The following is a 21017-nucleotide window of genomic DNA, read 5'->3' as shown; positions in this document are numbered from 1 at the left end:
GATCAGTAGGCGGCGCTACGCTAGACGATCTAATCTGGCGACGTCTATGGTGAAAGTGGTTGATTGGTTGTTCACCTTCCGGCTCCGTTCCACTCCTCACAGTGAACGATGGCGACCGAGAGAGAAAGACTGTTGTTGGAGCTTGTTGATGTTGAAATGCAAATAATTTTGACCAAATGTTGACCGGCACACAGTAAACTCTTTCAGAAATGGCGGTGTTGTTGTTCTGAGAGGAAGGAGCTAAACCGGAAAAGTGATTCCAGAAATTATGTCGTTAGCCGACCAATCACAACCCTTGCGGTCTCCGCGAGTCTCCATCGCCTCGACGGATAGATAGGACACACACAAGCGACGGAGAGTGTCCGCGTTGACGGAGAGGGCTCTCCGTAGGCGACCATAAATCAGCCTTTAATCGCGCGCATTTACAAACGTCTGTGGAAGGTGAAAGATTTCACACCACAACCTGTGTGCGTTCGAACTATTGACTCGTTCTTCAGACCTGCGGCGAGTGTGCCAGGGCCGCAGTCTACAGTGTCACAGTTGGAGGATGATGATGATGATGATACAGAGTCAGAGGTTTGCGTGGCGAAAAAGGTGTGAACCCAAAATTTTCGCGAATAGTGGCTGCAAAAATTCAGCTGGTTGAGGTACCGTAAGGAGACTTAAGGGTGATTTATGGTCGCCTACGGAGAGCCCTCTCCGTCAACGGAGAGGCTCCTGGCGCTTGCGTGCGTCGGCCAACATTCCTATCAATCCGTCGAGGAGACGGAGACTCGCGAAGACTGCAAGGGTTGTGATTGGTCGGCTAACATAATTTCCTGGAATCGCTTTCCCGGTTTAGCTCCTTCCTCTCAGAACAACAACACCGCCATTTCTGAAAGAGTTTACTGTGTGCCGGTCAACATTTGGTCAAATTATTTGCATTTCAACATCAACAAGCTCCAACTCCTCCAACAGCCTTTCTCTCTCGGTCGCCATCGTTCACTGTGAGGAGTGGAACGGAGCCGGAAGGTGAACCATCAGTCAACCACTTTCACCATAGACGTCGCCAGATTGGGTCGTCTAACGTAGCGCCGCCTACTGATCGGGAGGTGAACTGCCTTGCGTATCCGACATCCCGACGGAGAACTTCGAAAGGTTTAACAGCCTCTGCGTGACCACGGAGTCAGATTGGGTCGTCTAACGTAGCGCCGCCTACTGATCGGGAGGTGAACTGCCTTGCGTATCCGACATCCCGACGGAGAACTTCGAAAGGTTTAACAGCCTCTCCGTGACCACGGAGTCAGATTGACGGATAGCGACGGAGAAGCATACAGAGGCCTTAACTCCATGAACAGTCGCTACCCCAGAACTGCGGGGAACACGAAGTTCGCCGACAGCGCAGGCATTTATTTCGCAGCTTAAACGTGACACACTGGTGAAACACAATGTGAGCCTCAAGCACGGAGAACGCCGAGACATGTTAACCAATGAAAAAGCAACGCCACTGCCGGTTGCTTTTAGAAGACGAGAGGCTGTAAATCACAATGCAGATGAGGCAGAAATGATACTGAAATTTAAGGAGGAACTTCCCTTCACCAAATTCAAAAAGCCAGCTCGATCTTCAAAGGAAGAACGGCTCAATGCCGTCGGTTTACCTTCAAAAGTTGCACAATAAAATGTGACACTGAATTTGAAACAGCACATTGTAATTTATTCATCTATTATCAAGGTATTTATGAGTAAAACAGTGACAATGAGTAGAAATGTGTAAATACTTGTTCAGCATATTGATTTACGGTGTGTGCCCCATAAATTTTCAGTCGGGGGGGCTACAGAGCTCCCAGTGAAAAAATTTAGTCTGGAGCCCCGACACGTCACATGGCCTCTTTGTGAGGCTTACGTTACTCACATATTCTTCAGGTTTTCATCCAATAAATGCAGCTGTACACCAAGGCACACATGCACATGCTGCTTTTAGGGATTACATGCATGGCTGGACCCTTAAAGAATGCGCCATCCTGATTGTTTGCCCTGTAGCATAAGCACAGTGAGTGGTGAGATCGTCTTGCTGTTTTCTGAGGGTGTGTGTGCTCGTGGTGGTGGTGGGGGGCAGAGAGGAGTAAAGAGCTGCTGGAACTGATCGTTCTTCTCAGTCACTACCCGCAGTTATTCTCCCTTTCCTCCCATTCAGCCTCTGAGCTCTTCCAGCACTTGGCAAAGACTCTGCCAGACTGGAGGAGAAAGGGGGGACTCTGCTATTGGCTACAAATAAGATCTCCACGCTCTGTTGGCCAATGAGAGGCCTTAAGAGGAAGGCCGAGGGGGTAATTACAGAGTTGCTTACTTCCTACATTCCACAGCAAATCCTGAAGTTTAGTTGGAAAGCAGCTTCGAGATGTATCCATGTTTCTACCATTTACAAGCCTCCCTTTTTCACCTTATTCAGTCATTATTTAGAGTTCTGTGTTTATGTCGTTTCTAAGGTTTTATAGATCAGAATCATCTGATGCTCACCAGGTCTTAAAGTTACATAAATACAACCACAGATGATTAAATCTATGACATCCCCCTGAGTTATTATCCATTTAACAATAATAAGCCAGAATGCAGAAACAGTGAGTAAAAAACTTAGTGAACCCTTACTGCTTCCTCAGGAACTCAGAGGGTAAGTAGCAGCCAGGTGCTGCTGATCAATGCTCTGATTAATTGATCATCAGTCAGTGTTCGAAACCGCATACTTCTCCTACTACTCCTACTAACTTTTTGAGTTAGTATGCGAGTTTGAGTAAGCGAGAAGTTCCCGGATGCATACTAGATTCTCCGAAATGTTGGGTATGCATCATGAGGTTACTACTCATACTCAAACTACCCAAGATGCAACGTAACGTGACGTCACCGATCGTCATTTCCTGTCAAAACGGCAGTTTCAAGCTAGCTACAACGAGGGTAGGTTCACTTCCTGTTTTCAAAACAAAAGCACCAATTGTTACATAATGGCTTTCCCTATGATAAAAGGCAACGGGTATTTTATTTTGTGAAAATAACCGGAAGTGCGTTGCTAACTGCGGCTAGCTTTAGTAGCGCCGAATTCGTGGGAACAAAATTGTAAACAGCCGGTATTTTGTCAGGTTTTCAACACGTTGGGGATCTAAACGACTACTTCCTCTCCTAAATGTTTCAAATGTTGCTAAAGTTTACAGAGTTTAGAGCTTAAGGGAAATCAGCTTCAGGCCGGCTGATTTCGGCTCGGGCAGGAGCGAAATGCATTGTGGGTAAACGCTCTGCATACTGTCTGATCGATCAGTATGCAAGTATGCTGTATGTAGTATGTAGTTTCGAACACAGCCAGTGTGAGGATCCCTAAAAAAGCAGGAGTTTTGCAGCATTCAGGTGTGTGTTAACACGATGCCAAGGAGGAAAGACATCAGCAATGATCTCAGAGAAGCAGCTGTTGCTGCCCATCAATCTGGGAAGGGACGATCGGCGACGTCACGTTACATTGCATCTTGGGTAGTTTGAGTATGAGTAGTAACCTCATGATGCATACCCAGCATTTCAGAGAATCTAGTATGCATCCGGGAACTTCTCGCTTACTCAAACTCACATACTAACTCAGAAAGTTAGTAGGAGTAGTAGGAGAAGTATGCGGTTTCGAACACAGCCACTGCTTCTGTGTTTTGTCTCAGTTTCTGTAACACGTCATGCGTCGTTCTTCATTCGAGGTTATATTAACCTGATTTTAAGATCTGGCGAAGGACCAGATGAGTTACACAGCAGAAGCACCAATAAGACGTCACTGAGCTCCACTGTTAAAAGAAAATGTACAAGTATGAAACAACTGAGAAACAAACAGTCTTTATTATTATCTTTGCAGATACTTAATTGGCGACATTTCAAATAGTTAACCCACCCTTTGAATACGTGCATGGTGAACTTGCACACACACACACACACACACACACACACGCAGCTATGGGCACAGAGGCCTGATCCCATGTCTTCCTGCAGCAAGTTAAACTGGTGCACGGCTCAGCGAGCGAGTGTCGATGAGTTAGATGCTGGTTAGAAGGACTGAGCTGCTCTGTAAGCCTTAGAACAGAGGAGTGGATTAAAGTGGGGGGGGGGGGGGGGGGGGCATGAATGTGTGCCAACCTATTAAAGGAACAGTGCACCAAAACACAGAAGAACACACAAAAAAGCTTCCCGAGCGCTCCGCACGGCAGCGGCGCTGAGACTAATTCCTGTGTTACAACACAACGGCGGAGGGAAAAATATGTGAACATGAGACTTCTATAATTTAATAATGTCTCGAGAAAACAGTTATAACTTTGGTCATGTAGCATTTTTCATTGCCTCTTTTTTTGGTTTTCATGAAGGACGTCGACTGCTCGGGAAAAAGCCTGCAGAGAAAGCTCCCGTCAGGATTACGCTGTCATACCGAAATGTAAAGAGATATATATATATATATATATATATATACACACACACACACAGGATGTCATGCATGTGGGAAATGACGGCATGCTTGATGAAGCTCAATGTCATTCCCTGACAATGTTAAATAATCATTTGTGTGTCATCAAATCAAATTTATTTGTAGCACATTTCATGTACAAACAGTTCAAAGTGCTTTACATAAAATAAAAGCATTGCAGCAGGGAGTGTAAGAAGCATTAAAAATACATAAAAGAATATAAAGAGAAACAAATAAAGTCATTTAAATTAATCTAAAAACAAGCAACAGTCCAGATAAGTTATCGTGCAGATTTCATGCATAGACACATGAGAAAAGAAACGTTTTTAACCTGGATTTAAAAATGTCTCCATTTGGTGAATGCCTGACATTCCTTCAGACTTCTCACAATAGAAACCACTAAAATCTTGAGCTAATTTCCAAACCTTCCTAACACTAATTCGCTGGATTTATGAATTGTACGACTTGGCAGCGTATCACAGCGTGGCAACTGTTGGAACGGGCCCGTGAATAAGCTCTTCGTCCCTCCGACTCTGTGCCATCGACCCTCCACGCCAGAGTTTGGAAAGCGAGCTCGGATCCAGCAGGCCTCCCACCTCCTGCATAATGACTTTAGCCGTTCTTAAAAGCTTAAAGCGTGCGCTGAAATCTGACACTGTGCGCAGAGCATCTGTTCTGCCCACAGGAGGACTCGCCATCAAAAACTAATTAGACGCCACAATGGCTCTTATTCAGAGCCGCTCCGCCCGCTGCCCATTACAGACTGACAGTCTGAGAGGATGTTTATTTAATTATCTCTTTTCTGTGCTGCCAAACGCCGGATCATAACTGGAATGACAGATTCCTGACTTATTAAGAAGTTGGAACGGAAAAAGCAGAAACAACCTGCGGTCTCGACACGAGACGGAGGCATGAGGGGGAGGCTGAATGTCGATGATTCTCAATTAAATGCTTTCTATAACTCGAACAAAAGCCAATAAATTCACACGCTTTAACGACTGCTAACCCTTAAGAGTATTAATAAAGATTTGGATGTTTCTAAGCAGTCTTTGCAAGTGGAGTAAACTGTAGATTTTTCATAAGATGATGAGATGAAGAATTAAACGCCCTTTCTATCTGCAAACATCTGGCTTCAGTGTGGCATTCAGGCCCAGCTGCAGCTCTTGGGATTCGGCGATGGGAACAGAACACAAGCTCATTTTCACAGAGTGTTGATTTTTTTTTCTCTTTTATCGTATTTTCAACCCTTCAAGCTGTCTGAAAGTTACAGACTTGTAACCAGCTTAGTTCTAAAGACATAAAGCACATTTACAGGTGAAAAATAAACATGTAAGTCTGAACGAAATCACACTCAGATCAGGGGGGCGAATCACATCTACGGCTCAGTCCAAGTTGCACAAACTTCATCGCAACGTCAACACGGCAAAGACAATCACTAGATTGCAAAGATATTTTGACTTAAAGGGATAGTTCGCCTCTTTTGACATGAATCTGTATAACATCCCATATTAGTAATATCGTCACTGCCTGCTGCCGACAGCCGCGCCTGTTACGGTGTTTGCTGCTCGGTGTACGCAGCAGGCAGTGATACAAAGGGAGAGAAAATAGGGCCAAGCAATTATGAGGTCTGACTTTTTCCTGGAGAACGATTTTGTGATGCAAATGTATTACTCTGTTGAACGCATATTGTTTTGAGAAGCGAAACGCTTTATTTTTTAAGCCCCAGCCAACTAGCCGGACTACCTTCATCAACACCAAAACGAGGCTGGAACTCTGCTCACAGGACGCAGCAGGGGGTAAGAAGATGTTCAGAAATGATGTTGCTGATATGGGATGTTACACAGCTTCATGCCAAAAGAGGCGAACTATCCCTTTAAACTAAAATCGCCCAGCCCAAAACTACGATAGAAACATTCCCTTCACTGATGGTCCAGATGCGCCTGATGGAGACTTGTTGGCTTTACGTAAAAAGCTCCTCATAGAAATAGTACCTACCGCACATCTACATTAATAATGGAAGCGGCTTCTTCTCAAACTATGTGGAGGGATCTGAATCAGATTAAGATTAAAGGGGAACTCCGGGGCATTTGAAGCGCGTTTCCATTGCTAGAGGTTGTCAAATACTGATAGTAGGACACAGAGAGGTGCAAATCTGCAAAACAATTATCTTCTCTAGAAAAACTGCGTTCAAGTATTTAAAACATTACAACAATACATGCCCAGTAATATTGTTGTAATGTTTTAAATACTTGAACGCAGTTTTTCTAGAGAAGATAATTGTTTTGTATATGGGATTATCGTCCATCCACTCTTTTGGGCTTTCACATGCGCGAGCCTACAACCAGCCGGTGAGTGACATGCTGTTTATAAAGTTGTTTTGTAACGTCCCCATATCAGTAATGTGAGAACCATGCATATGGTTTTGATGGTAAGGCTTGTGACTTTATTGTCGGATGGGTTATAAAGTGGTGTGACGTTTCTGCAGTGTGCAAGTTGTTGTTTTACGTGGAAGGGTTAGCGCTTGCCCCTTAGCCACCACGTATTAGCCTCGCATGACAGGCTGCACGAACAGCGCGATCTCCACACAGGGAGCGCAGATTTGCACCTCTCTGTGTCCTACTGGCAGTATTTGACAACCTCTAGCAATGGAAACACGCTTCAAATGCCCCGGAGTTCCCCTTTAAGGTCTTCACTCGAGCTGATAAAACACTGCCAAACCACCAGGAGTGTCTCGTTACCCTCGACCCCAGCAGCGCTGCAGTGGAGCATCTCATTCGATTGGCTGGGTTATTCGGCACCTTGTGTGGAATATATACCGAGTGTGGACGTGGGAGGAATGTTTTGAAATGGAGTGACTGAACCACCTCTAAGCCACTGCTTCCTTCTATTATCTGTAAAGAGGGTAGGAGGGAGAACCGGATGTGTACGGACTGTCTGGTGAAGTCTGGAGTTTGACAGCAAAGCAATTGGCCTTCGGACCAAACGAAACAAAGAGGTGCGGCCCCGTCCCTCTGGTCCCGTGTCCATTTCCTTTCAAGCCGCTAATTCAGCTCACATTTGGCAAAAGGCAACACTTGCCCTCCGTCACTTTCATGTCACTGTGTGGAACAAGTTGGCCTTTGTCTCCCCGTTACCGCAGCGCACTTTCAATTCAGCCCATTGTGCCACTGACCAGAATACAGAATCAGCTGGTCCCTTCTCAGCAGGAAGCAGAAGAATGAAAATCACCAGCGAACTGTGAATTTTTCTACATTTCAGTTCTCACACAGCACCACCTCCGAGGCCGCCCCCCCCCCCCAGCCCCTTTCACTTCTTCTTCCTGGGTTTAAAAGTTTCAGTGGGGTTACATGGCACTGAAAGGATCGGATTATTGGCTAAATTACAATCAGACTGAGTTATTAAGTGCATGTAGACACCTTAATCTGACTAAGAACTGGATCGGATCGGATTCAGACCCCGAGATAACTGGGTTGAAAGTCACTCTAAACCTGCTTGTAGACGCTGAAGCTCGTGGTGAATCAGACTTTGCGTTCTGCGCATGCTCCAGATGTTTTCCCGGGGTCGTGACCCGGAAGTCAAAGGAGACGATATTCCTGTTGTTGTTGCCGTCAGAAAGAAACAAACAACGCGATGGAGAATGCTCCGTTGGGCATCGAGTTTGTGCAACAAGCAGCTCATCACAGACCAAATGTAGAGGGACGTAGCTTCATCTGGCTCTGTGTTCTCCATCTTTCTCCAACGCCTGAGTTTGTTGTTGTTGTTGGTGGTGAAGAGGTCAACAGGAAGTGGCTCTATTAGCAACAGCTGGAATGGGTACAGCGCCACCTATCATACCGGGGTATGACACGCTTTGTGCCTCTGATCCCATTCATTCACCGCCAGATATCCAAGGAGAAATACCCTCGCTCAGCTCAGTCTGATTGTTTTTTAGCCAATAATCTGATCCTTTCAGTGCCATGTGACCCCTCTGACAGTTTCAGGCCAGATGGAGACCAGCAAACATTCTCTCTGAAGCTTCTTAACTAACAAATAAACAAGAGACATTTTGGTGCCTTTGATGATGCCACATGGTCTCGGTTATTAAGTTTTGTAGGTTTGGAAGTTTAGTGGAGAACAGCAACAGTCTGGTGGGCTGCTGCCAGTCTGCAAGGATGGAAAATTGTGAAATAAACAACACAAAGCATGTAACCGACTATAACTGCCTTTTTATTAGGCCGTTAGCAGTTGCAGACAAACACACGAGCAGAGACAAAACTATTACAACACAGAAACTGGCTGTGTTCAAAACCCCATTCTACTAAACTATTTGAAATGTAGCCAATTAAGTATCTGCAAAGATAATAATAAAGACTGTTTGTTTCTCAGTTGTTTCATACTTGTACATTTTCTTTTAACAGTGGAGCTCAGTGACGTCTTATTGGTGCTTCTGCTGTGTAACTCATCTGGTCCTTCGCCAGATCTTAAAATCAGGTTAATATAACCTCGAATGAAGAACGACGCATGACGTGTTACAGAAACTGAGACAAAACACAAAGGCAGTGGCTGTGTTCGAAACCGCATACTTCTCCTACTACTTCTACTAACTTTTTGAGTTAGTATGCGAGTTTGAGTAAGCGAGAAGTTCCCGGATGCATACTAGATTCTCCAAAATGTTGGGTATGCATCATGAGGTTACTACTCATACTCAAACTACCCAAGATGCAACGTAACATGACGTCGCCGATCGTCATTTCCTGTCAAAACGGCAGTTTCAAGCTAGCTACAACGAGGGTAGGTTCACTTCCTGTTTTCAAAACAAAAGCACCAATTGTATCGTAATGGCTTTCCCTATGATAAAAGGCAACGGGTATTTTATTTTGTGAAAATAACCGGAAGTGTGTTGCTCACTGCGGCTAGCTTTAGTAGCGCTGAATTCGTGGGAACAAAATTGTAAACAGCCGGTATTTTGTCAGATTTTCAACACGTTGGGGATCTAAACGACTACTTTCTCACCTGAAAATGTTTCAAATGTTGCTAAAGTTTACAGAGTTTAGAGCTTAAGAGAAATCAGCTTCAGGCCGGCTGATTTCGGCTCGGGCAGGAGCGAAATGCATTGTGGGTAAACGCTCTGCATACTGTCTGATCGATGAGTATGCAGTTTGGAAGTATGTAGCATGTAGTAGGCCGTTTCGAACACAGAAACTGCCTTTACCACCACATGCGGGTCCTAATCTTAGAGAGGCAGCTATGCCTGCACACAATAGAACTGGTGGCAGTGGGCTATATGTGACCACTTCAGCTTAAACACAGAACATTTCCACCAGAAAAACCCAAACACCATCAAACAGGGCACCAGTGAAGCTGGAAAGAGCTGCTGACGTGTGAGCAAGCTGGTCTGGAATGTTTGTGCATTCCAGTCGGAGGGTACTCACCAGGAGGGAGGGAACAAGGCGGAAAACTGTGCCTCCCCTTCACCTACCCCTGGGTCTTAGAGGCACCAATTCTATTCCTCTTATGGTAACAAGGAGAGCCTCTCAAATCTGTTAGGATGTTCTTTTTAAAGGTTCTTCTGTCCCTCAACTTTATCTAGGCCTGTATGCTGAACACACGCAGATATGAGGCTGTTGTCCAAGTATCCAGTGTGATTAAATGTGTTCTCCGATAAAGAACGAAAACGAGGGGCAAAGTTCGCAGCCAGCTAAAAAGTGAAGTGCTGCTGTAAACAAACACACTGCTGGAGCAACAGAAAGCCACAACATGTTGTAAATCAGCTTTCTGTAAGAGGTCACTGACTTGACCTGAACCCCAGGTACTAATAACAAGGAGCTCCAAACGTTGAGCTTTATCACTTCCACATAGAAGCCCATCTTTTCTAATCCTACAGATTACTCTATAAGACAACTAACAGCAGACCCGTCCAAGCTTTCTGATAATTCCCTGTCAAAATGCGTTTATTCCCGGCACCTGAGCCCAAAAAAAAAAAAAACACTGCTTTATATACTCTCCATTGCATTTTGGTCCAATTCAATCCAATTTTATTTATAAAGCACTTTACAACAACCTCAGTTGACCAAAGTGCAGTACAGAAAAATAAAAACAAAAAATTTAAAGACTAAAATACAAAAATAAATTAAACGACATAAAACAGCTATATAATTTAAAACAATAACAATACTATAATAAAAAATAAAAAGAATAAAATACAAGAATAAATTAAAAGACATAAAACAGCTGTATAATTTAAAACAATAACAATATAAAAAAATAAATAAAATAGATGAATAAAAAATAAAAATAAATAAAAAAATACATAAAAATAAAAAATACAAATAAATAGAAATGAAAAAATATATATATTCATGGTCAAACAGCAGCTGCTCTGGTTCAGACACTAGCAGCACAGTGAAGATGTAGACGTGGAAACACTGAGCCCAAATAAAGAGAAAGATCAGTGTTAACACCAACTATACTTAGAACTGTAAATGCAAGCGAGAAGCCAGTAAGAATCCTTTTTTAAAACTCAGTTATCAACAACTCCTGCGATTCAAAGCGGTTTACTGATATTTCTCTAAACTCTGCGAGGTAAGTGATAAGATATTCTGGAACACTGATGGAATGAAAGCACAAAGAAGAGCGCAGAGGCCCTGAGGAAGATGAGACTAAGGGAGGAAGAGACAGAAATGGAGAGCACAGCAGACAAAGGGAGGAGGGGAGGGAAAGACCCAAAACAAGTGACAGAGAGGAGGAGGAGGGGACTATACACCTTTCACTTCCTTTCTGTAGCAGCGCTGGAACTACCAGCATTAATATTTCACTTCAAGAATACCTTTGGTAACGGCAAAGAATGCAGCGTTCTGTGTGATGGTTCATACAAGACATGAAGCTTCAGTCTCACACACCTTTGTAAGAGATAAGCTGCAGTTTTAATGTCTGTAAAATGTTTCCTAAACACTGAAACTACAGCGAAAGATGCACTGCTGTGGATATGAGGTCAATACGATCACATACGAATGTTTTTAGTTGTATATTTTAGCTAAGAACTGCTTTTAAAAAAAAGGTACCATGGGCACCGTGCCAAAACCCTGAGATGGGAAGCAGCTGCAGCCAAATGGAAATCCTGAATTACCCTACATGCAACACACCACACAGCTGGTGTGAAGTCAGCCTGAGTTGTTGTTGTAAAAAGACTCCTTTACAACTCCACAACAAATCCCTGTCAACAGAGGTGGTGAGATTACCCATAATCAGCCAGAAAGTGTGCGTGGATCCAGGCTCCGGATACAGAATAACTGTTATCTGAAGGCACATCAGCACCAGCTAGAAAGGAATGTGTGAAAAGGCCTAAACATTAAAAACTCTGGCATTCGGGTACAGCAACAGCTTGTCGAGTAATCTTAAGACATTGGAAGGCATCAGAAATTCCACATGTGAAAGAATGGGCGTGTGCAATGACTGAAACTGCGTCTTATGAATGTATGCTTAGTAGATTGAGTGGTGATAGGGAAGAGGGGGTGACACCCTGGGGCAGGTTTTGGAACTATATAAAGGTAAACAACTAGGACTTTTTGTTTTTTTTGTGCTTTTCCCAAGTGGGGTCCTGTAATACTGTATGCCTCAGCAGTTAAATATCATCATGTACTCAGCTTGTCTTTGTGTCAGCAGCCTAATTTTGGGAAAAATATGGGCAAAGTCAATTATTAGAATTATTTTTATTTTTTACTCATACACTACTTGTTCCTGTATAAAGAAACATGTTTAATTTGCCATGTACCAAGCCTAAGAAAAGTTCAATAAAAAGAAAAATATAATAAAAACTCTGGCATTCCAGTTTCCAAAATGACTTTACACACATCAACAAAGTAATGAGTCACTTACGCTGCAACATACAGTAAGTTGGGACACGCCTCAGCGTAAATATTTAATACGCCTGCGTGTTCAAACTGGCACAGAACACGTGGGAGTAAAAAGTGAAGTGTTCGCCACGAGGTTGGAGTCTAAAGCAGAGAAAGAAGAACAGCGGCTAACATTTAAACTCAAGTGCGTCTTATTTTCCATCACTTTCACACAGTGGAACATGGATCAGCTTCTTACACTGCGAGTTAGAGCCTGGCTCGGGGCGGATTTTTCTGTCCGAGCCCGGCCCTCAACCGACAGAAAAGTTCTCAAATCCGACCCGAGCCCGAGATTAATTAAAATATTTGTGTCCGAGCCCGCCGGAAGCCCGAGACCAGTGACCAACGCAAGACGGCGCACCCTAATCAGTAAATACACATTGGTGACAGCGCACCATTATCCACCATAATCCATTATAGCTTAAAGCGTTTCCACACAGTGGATTTCCCCCTCTCATTTTCCACGACTTTCAGTTCTCCAAAAGCTATTTTTCTTTTAATGTCCTCCATAGCGCTTCCAGCCAACTGAGCTCGGCTGCACTGATCGCACGTGTTTAATGTAAAGTAGTTTGAATGTTCGATATGCGTGCGTGCACACCGAGCATGCATAGACCACAGATGCACACAGATGCATGCTGCACGGCATGAGGCACGAATAGCCTACCAACATTTTCATTTATGCATATTCAATTATTTATGTTTATCACAAAAACTGACGTTTGCAATGAACTGAAACTTGTCCTCTGGCTGTTTATAATTTTCACGATGTCTGCTTGCTTTCGAGCCCGACCCGAGTCCGACAAGACATTCTAATTTTTTGTCCGAGTCCGGCCCGGCCCGTCGGGTTCCGACCGGGCCCATCGGGCTTCGGTCGGGTTGCCATACTCTACTGTGAGTAAATGTTACTGGAACATCAAGCCACGACGCCTGAAAGCCCAAACCAAAGTGAAATTTACTTCCCCATAAATACATTTATTTCTATTTGAAATCCTCAGTTTGGAAACTAAACCAAACAGATATTATGAAAATAATGACCCACTTCAAATAAAAACTTCAATCTCACTGAAATTACTGGCGGCGCGTAGACGCAGCGGCCTCTCTCTGTCCCAACCGTGCGGTGTTTTGTTTGTTTTTAAAAGTTTTTTCGCAAAGTTTTCGTCCGTCTACGCCGGAATATATGTACAACAGACAGGCTCTGTTAGACATCTGCAAGACCAAGTTTTGCGATGTTTTGGACAATACAACAGTGACGCTACAGGAGCTAGGATTACTCCGTCGCCATGTGACCACAACGGACACGCCTGCTACTCTTCACCTGGAAAGGAGGCATCGAAAGCGGTGTGCGAGAAAGCGAAAGAGGGGCAAGCGCGGAGGTATCCGAGCTAGGCTAGCGGCTAACCCAACTCGCCCAGCCATACCTTCCATTCTCCTGGTGAATGTACAATCACTGGACAATAAAATGGATGATATACGACTGCTGAGTTCAACAAATCGGACAGTGAGTGACTGCTGTGTGCTTGTTTTCACTGAAACCTGGCTTAATGACAACATCCCCGACTCCGCTGTACAACTGGAACAGCTAGCATGCTATCGAGCGGACAGGGCACTCGTGAACGGAGGAAAGACTCGTGGCGGCGGGGTCTGTGTTTACATCCGTGATGCGTGGTGCCGGGACGCTGTGGTGGTATGCAAACACTGTTCACCGCTGGCGGAGTTTATGATCGCGAGGTGCCGTCCTTTCTATCTGCCCAAGGAAGTTTACTGCGGTTTTACTGGTGGCGGTTTACATCCCACCCACCAACAACAGCAGTCGGCACTTTGTGAACTGTATCAGGCCATCAGTGAACAACAGATAGCACACCCAGACCAGACGGTTTCATCATCCTCGCTGGAGATTTCAACCACGCCGATCTCAAGACTCCGGCCTCTATTTATGGCAGTCTGTCTTTGCACTTTGTCTTCTCATTTGCACTTTTATTGTCACCGTTACTTTCATTTTGTTTTATTTTAGTATGACGAGGATAAGCCTGTCCTCATTTGCTGTCTCCTGTGCACTTTAATGTTTACTGTCATGTGTTACTTGTTGGTAAATGTCTTGTCCTGTCTTCACCGTCGGATAGTTAGGAACGCAATTTCGATCTCTCTGTATGTCTTGTATATATGAAGAAATTGACAATAAACCTGACTTTGACTTTGAAATTAGAACTGCAATAATGTAGGAAATCAATTTTCTTTAGATCGAGTTCAAGCTCATCTATAAAACCTGTTTAAAAACAGCTGCTCTTGACTCACAATCGCATTGTTACTGTGAGTTAAGTGGTTTCAGTCCCATCTCTCAGACAGAAGCTAAGTTGTGGAGCTCCACAAGGTTCTGTTTTAGGCCCCCTCCTCTTCTCGTTATATATGTTGCCCTTGGGATCCATTTTTAGAAAGTACAACATCTCTTTTCATTGCTTTGCCGATGATGTACAAATCTATTTACCCCTAAAGACAAATGAGTGAGCCTCTGTTCAGGCTCTACTAGATTGCCTTGAAGACATCCAGACTTGGATGAAGTAAACTTTCTGTCTTTGAACAAAAGGCAAAACTGAAATAACTTTATTTGGTCAACAAAATCTGCTTGATGGATGTGACAGCGCCATTGGCTCCCTTAAGTTTCATCGTCATCCTTTTGCAAGGAACCTTGGCGTTATCCTAGAAAGTAACTTTAGGTTTGATAAACAGATATCCAATATAGTCAAGACACGCTTCTTTCAACTTAAGACTGTTGGCAAAAGCGAAAGCTTATCTCCCAGGAAATGGCCTTTAAAGATTAATTCACACTTTTATTACGGCACGTTTAGATTATTGTACTTCCTTGTTTGTTGGGCTCGACCGGACAGCATTGCGCCGTTTGCAGGTAATTCAAAATGCTGCCGCCCGCTTGCTGACCGGAAAGAAAAGGCGTGCAGCACATCACCCCCTGTCCTCGCCTCTTTTACACTGGCTGCCTGTTAATTTTAGGATTCAGTTTAAGGTTTTATTAATTGCTTTTAAATGTGTAAATGGTTTGGTCCCACCTTATTTATCAGAGCTAGGTCCCTCGGTCCAGGCTCGAGCCTTCTCAGTGGCTCCTAAGCTGTGGAGCAGCACATTTCTCCATGTTAGAGCTGCACAGTCTGCTGAGCATTTTAAAACACTCCTCAAAACGCATCTCTTCTCCTTGGAGTTCACTCCCAGCTGAGCGAGGAATCTTGGCTCTCTCTCGCCTTCTCTTTATCCCTCTTACTCTTTTTTTATTTTCACTTTTAATCTCAATTTGTTTTATATTGAATAATTAGTATCCCTTGTGTTGTATTTGTTGTTGTAGTATTTATGATTATTTTCATTATGCTTTAGCTTCTGTACAGCTCTTTGGTCGACTGAGGTTGTTTTAAATCTGCTCAATAAATAAACTATGACTATGAGTTATTTTGGCTGCAAGGACAGGGTGGTGAAAAACGGAATATTCGGACATTTCTGGTTGTAATTAAAATGGTGACGTCACGCGTTATGTCCTGATGTCGTGACAAATATCAGAAATGCAGCATTTCTCTGTCTCTCATTGTCATGGAAATGTGTGAATGATAAAAGCTGTCGCTTTACCAGACCGATGAAGCCATTAATGTTTCGTATATCATGTCTGAGAAGGGCTTTAGACACAGCTAAGTCATGATGCAATTAAAATGAAAAACCATGTCAAACCCTTATCTTTCCGTCTTTGTTTCGCTTTCAACTCGTCTGGTTTCTCAAACAATGGGTACATCTGGTTAAATAAAGCTGATTTAATCCTATCCCACAGCTGGTACTACCGTGTTTATCCTCAGATTTGGAGGCTACGGCGCCTTCAGAACCGGTCCAGTAACCACCACCACCTCTCGGGGGGGGGGGGGGGGGGGGGGCAAAGCTTCTGAGTGTGACCGCATGAGTGTGGAACCACGATTTCTGATAAGCAACGAAGACGTCAGCCTTGCACCGCCGGACAGAGAGGAGCCTTTCAAGTCCATGAGTTGTTCCCATCAGCGTCAGATCCGGACACTCTGGTTGTTAAACATGTTTCTATGAAGAAAAAGGCGAGCTGTGCCCACTCCTGTAGCCCCGAGAGCAGGACCCTATCGGGCCAATCGGAGGACGATAAAAACCAGAGACGACTGCAGACCAGAGATGGGTAGTAACGAGTCACATTTACTTGAGTAAGTTTTAAAAAAAATTATACTTCCAGGAGTAGTTTTAAATCTCTATACTTTTTACTTTAACTTGAGTAGATGTGTGCAGCAGAAACTGTCCTCTTACTCCGCTACATTAGGCTACAATGAGCTGCTTACTTTTCTTCTTACCTCTTTGGTATTCTACGCCTCATTATTTTTATCCCCCCGCGTACGCCTCATTTTAATGTTTTATTCTGACAGAGAGAGAGACTTCCGCCAAAGGCTCTACCACCTGACTGTGTTCCACCAATCAGACGCAGCCGTGCAGTCTGGTCACGTGACCGTACTCGATCTCAGCGGCAGGACGGGTTAGCTTTAGCATTAGCAGTCGTAGCAAACAAACAAAGAAACAGATGAAAAATGTCAGAACCAACGGTGGGAAATGAAGACGCAGACGAGGCCTCATACTGAAAGCATGTTTACCTTACAAAGAGTGAGAAACAGCAGCTACATTATGTGTCTTCTGTGTCAACCAAAACAAACGCACATTTCAGCAGAAACTCAACATCTAACTTGAGGAAACATGTAGCGCTAAGTTTCCTAAACTCGTTTATTACCCCCATGGATAGGTGAATGTTTGTTTTTTAGGTTACATATGTTTTAAACATTTCCTAAGTCTCTTATTTTTTATTGAAGTTCTTGATTTTATCTGGATTATTTTAATTTAAGCTATTTTGTAATTAATTAAAATTTATTTTATCGATAGGATGAACTCTAATTTGCCCTAAAGATGATTATTTAGTATTTTTGTCTGTCTGATTGAATGCTTGTGTTAACAAATAAATCAGACGTTACTCAACAGTTACTCAGTACTTGAGTAGTTTTTTCACCGAGCACTTTTTTTACTCTTACTCAAGTAATTATTTGGATGACTACTTTTTATTTTTACTTGAGTCCTATTATTCTAAAGTAACAGTACTTTTACTTGAGTACAATTTTTGGCTGCTCTATCCACCTCTGCTGCAGAGTAATCTGAGGCAGAACTGAATGCTGCTCAACTATTTCTGCACTAAAAAAAAAGAAAAGAGTGTAACTTATGTGAACAGATGTGCTCCGACACCATGAACATCTGGACGCTGTTGCCTTCCAGATACACACGCACCTGCAGATCTAATAGATGACAGCTTTACAACAGCAAAAAGCACATATTCAAACCCAAACAAAGAGGCTAAAGAGCAAATTTACTAAATAAAACGAATAGTTGGGACGTGAATAAATTATAAAACATGTTGCAAATTATCGACTTTGCCTTTAAGTTTGCCAAAAAATACAAATTTATCATTATTTTGCATGCGTCTTTAAATAAAATGAGGATGAGATGATCGGGCCACATATGCCGCCTCAGGTCTGAAAGGGTTAAAGATGTACTTGTGATTAAAAACATTTGAACTACGCTCGCACAAACCGTTTCTAAAAATATATATTCTCTTTACACTCCCCCCCCCCGCTTAAAAGCGGTGCTTTGAAGACGAGTCCGGAATAACCTACACATGCAAATGATTGCGATATGGCCCTCTGTCGACAGGATTACAGCTTTAATATCTTCAGCTTTTTAGCCTGAATAAATCCTAGATTCATTGTCTAAAGGTTTCAAAAATCTTTCCAAGGTTCAGCAGATTTCCAAGTCTCACGGGATGTCGACTAACATTTTCCTTATTCTCTTGTGCATTGTAACAGATTGCAACTATATATTTGTTGTAGAGGTTGATTAAACAAGCAGAGAGTAGCTTCAATAATCAACAGATAAACTAGTTTGTGAATGTTGGTGGTTTAACACTTTATAATCGCATTTATATTTGTATTTTTCTACTTATATCAAGTGTCAACAGAGTAAATTAAAGCCCAGACAAAGGTTAGAAATGAGATCTTTTCTCTGCTGTTTTCCAGATAAAGAACACAACTCATCTGGCTGTTAAACACATGGCTGTGAACGCTCACGGCCTGCGACTCCCGTCACTTCTCTTCCTTATTTAGTAAAATCCAAGACACACACCGACGTGGGTTCTATGTAATGGATGCACGCTCAAACAAAAACTGCAACAACGCCTCACAGATGAGCGGACTTCTACTTTCCTTTGCATAATTAACAAGTGGAACCTGAAGCCCTCGTTTCAAATACGAAACCCTGGAAGGTTTAAAAACACGAGTAATTAATAGAACAAAGACCTGCGAGCAGATGGACAAAGCCAGGGTCAGGAGTTCCTCCACATTAATGTTATAGCCATCACAGACTCATTTACTTTAAAGAGTTTATCCTGTTTCAGGTGGATGTTTATAACAGCACTGTTTAGCTGCTCTTTCAGGAAGAAAAGTGCCTTTTAAACATGACATAGTGGGCAGAATCCCTGCAGATATACTCACTTTTACTCAAAAGTGACACCGACATGTTGGCCATTGATGCTGGAAGGACTCACACGGATCGTTTCTGCGTCACTTTCCTTTCAGGCGGTTTAGTTTTGTACCTCGTTGTGTGATTTAATTTCACAACGGGAGCGCTTGTTTTGGCTACCTGGCTGTACAAGACGCTAACAAGAAAAAGCAGGGCTTGGGGTTCCGCATCGGTGATGGATCGCTTGGTGACCGCGTTCGGAATTGCAATGAAAGGAAAACTACACCCATCCCAATATATTAATATCCATTATAAAACATATTCAAAGCAGGGCTGGGCGATTTTTTTCGGTTTAAATATTAAACCGCAATGTTATTTTCCTACGATTATTGAAATGGTTGAACTGACAAATCGCAATTTAAAAACATTTCTAGACTCATAATAACCCACCTCAAATAAAAACTGAATAAAAACTTCAATCTCGCTGAAATTAGAACTGCAACAATGTAGGAAATCAATTTTCTTTAGATCGAGTTCAAGCTCATCTATAAAACAGCTGCTCTTGACTCACATTCGCATTGTTCCTGTGAGTTAAGTGGTTTCAGTCCTATCTATAAAGGAATAAAAGATTTATGAAAAAAAAGTGGAAAAAAATATATACATTAAAAGAAAAACAAAAAAAAAAAACAAGACTTTATTTTTAGGCCAAATCGCGTTGGAACACGTTGATTTAAGGCTATAAGGGTAACGCTCCACCTGGATCTTGTTTGCGGGGGGGGGGGTGGGTTATGAACCCTCTGACTCACCTGTGGTAAAGCGGTGTTCAGCTGCCTCTGCAGCGAGTCCCTTTCGTGGCTCACTTCGTGCAGTTTGCTCTGAGTCAGACCCAGATTCTCCTGACTCTCTCTCAGAGTCTCCAGAAGACGATCCCTCTCCTCCAGCATGGACACCATCAGCGACTCAAAGTGACCCTCGGAGTCTGACTGCAGCGGGGAGCCGGAGCCTCGGCGGCCGCTGCCACCTCCCCCGCCGGGCCCTTCGGCCTCGCTGATGGTGGGCATCACCTCGCACATCATCTGCAGCCAAAATGACCACGACGGAGCAGGAGTTTGTAAAAAAAAAAAAAAAAAAAACACAAAAAAAGTGAGGAGAGAAGGTCCAGTTTCTCCCATACACACATTCAAATGGTTGGTTTTACCAATATTCTCTGGAAATAGCAGTATATATATTACAGTCTAAACAGAAACACTTCATCCAAATAGAATCATAACTTCATGTCTCCTACAATTCACTCTCAACAAAACCATTTAAAAATATCCTCAACAATTTCGTATAATTTCCCTTCAGAGTTCAATATCCCTTCCTCAGAAACCACCCTAACCAACAACAGAAAAGGTCAAATCTAGTAGCTGAAAAACATAGTTACTAGTGCTGGGCAACGGTTAAAATGTTTAATCTAATTAATCACATGATTTCCCTGATTAATCACGATTAATCGCATTTGTACGCAGAATCCCAAAATGAATCCAAAAGTAGAGTATAGCTTTTAGCATTTAGTTTTATTTTAAATGTGCTGCCATATGAATGAAAGTGCCATAACATTTGTTGTGCAAACACACTTTTAACATCAGCATCTTTCTGTAGTTTTTATGTAGAAGCCTCGCTCCACTGTCTGTTTCCTTGAATGACTTGCTGCTATCAGTTGTGTGTTTTGCCTTTAAGTGATATTTTAGACTGGAACTACTACGCTGAGAAGACAATTCAACTTGGCAGTGTTTACAGATGACTTTGGTTCTGTCGACTCCGCCGTCTGGAAGAACTTTAACATGAAAATGGCCGAGTAAAAGTTCCGTACCCTTCTCCATGTTTGGTGGATACGCCGATTACTTTCTTTTCCTGTTCCATAGCAACAGACTTTTACAAAATAAAAGCCTGTGAGCAACAGACTTTTACAATAATAAAAGCCTGTGAGCAACAGACTTTTACAATAATAAAAGCCTGTGAGCAACAGACTTTTACAATAATAAAAGCCTGTGAGCAACAGACTTTTACAATAATAAAAGCCTGTGAGCGACAGACTTTTACAATAATAAAAGCCTGTGAGCGACAGACTTTTACAATAATAAAAGCCTGTG

The 21017-nt window shown here is 42.9% G+C and overlaps 1 protein-coding gene across 12 annotated transcripts in view; it reads right to left on the bottom strand.

The window, feature by feature from the left end:
• Positions 1-21017, bottom strand: part of ppfia1 (PTPRF interacting protein alpha 1) — a 75445-nt gene that overhangs the window by 51506 nt on the left and 2922 nt on the right. For all 12 annotated transcript variants that reach the window (XM_075467559.1, XM_075467602.1, XM_075467550.1 and 9 more), the window contains exon 2: positions 19689-19958. In XM_075467559.1, the coding sequence (XP_075323674.1) occupies positions 19689-19958 (270 nt within the window). The remainder of the gene's footprint in view (positions 1-19688; positions 19959-21017) is intronic.

This window comes from Odontesthes bonariensis, chromosome 1 (assembly GCF_027942865.1).
Source record: "Odontesthes bonariensis isolate fOdoBon6 chromosome 1, fOdoBon6.hap1, whole genome shotgun sequence".
In the NCBI taxonomy this organism is placed as follows: domain Eukaryota; kingdom Metazoa; phylum Chordata; class Actinopteri; order Atheriniformes; family Atherinopsidae; genus Odontesthes; species Odontesthes bonariensis.
This window is presented reverse-complemented; position numbering and strand designations above follow the sequence as displayed.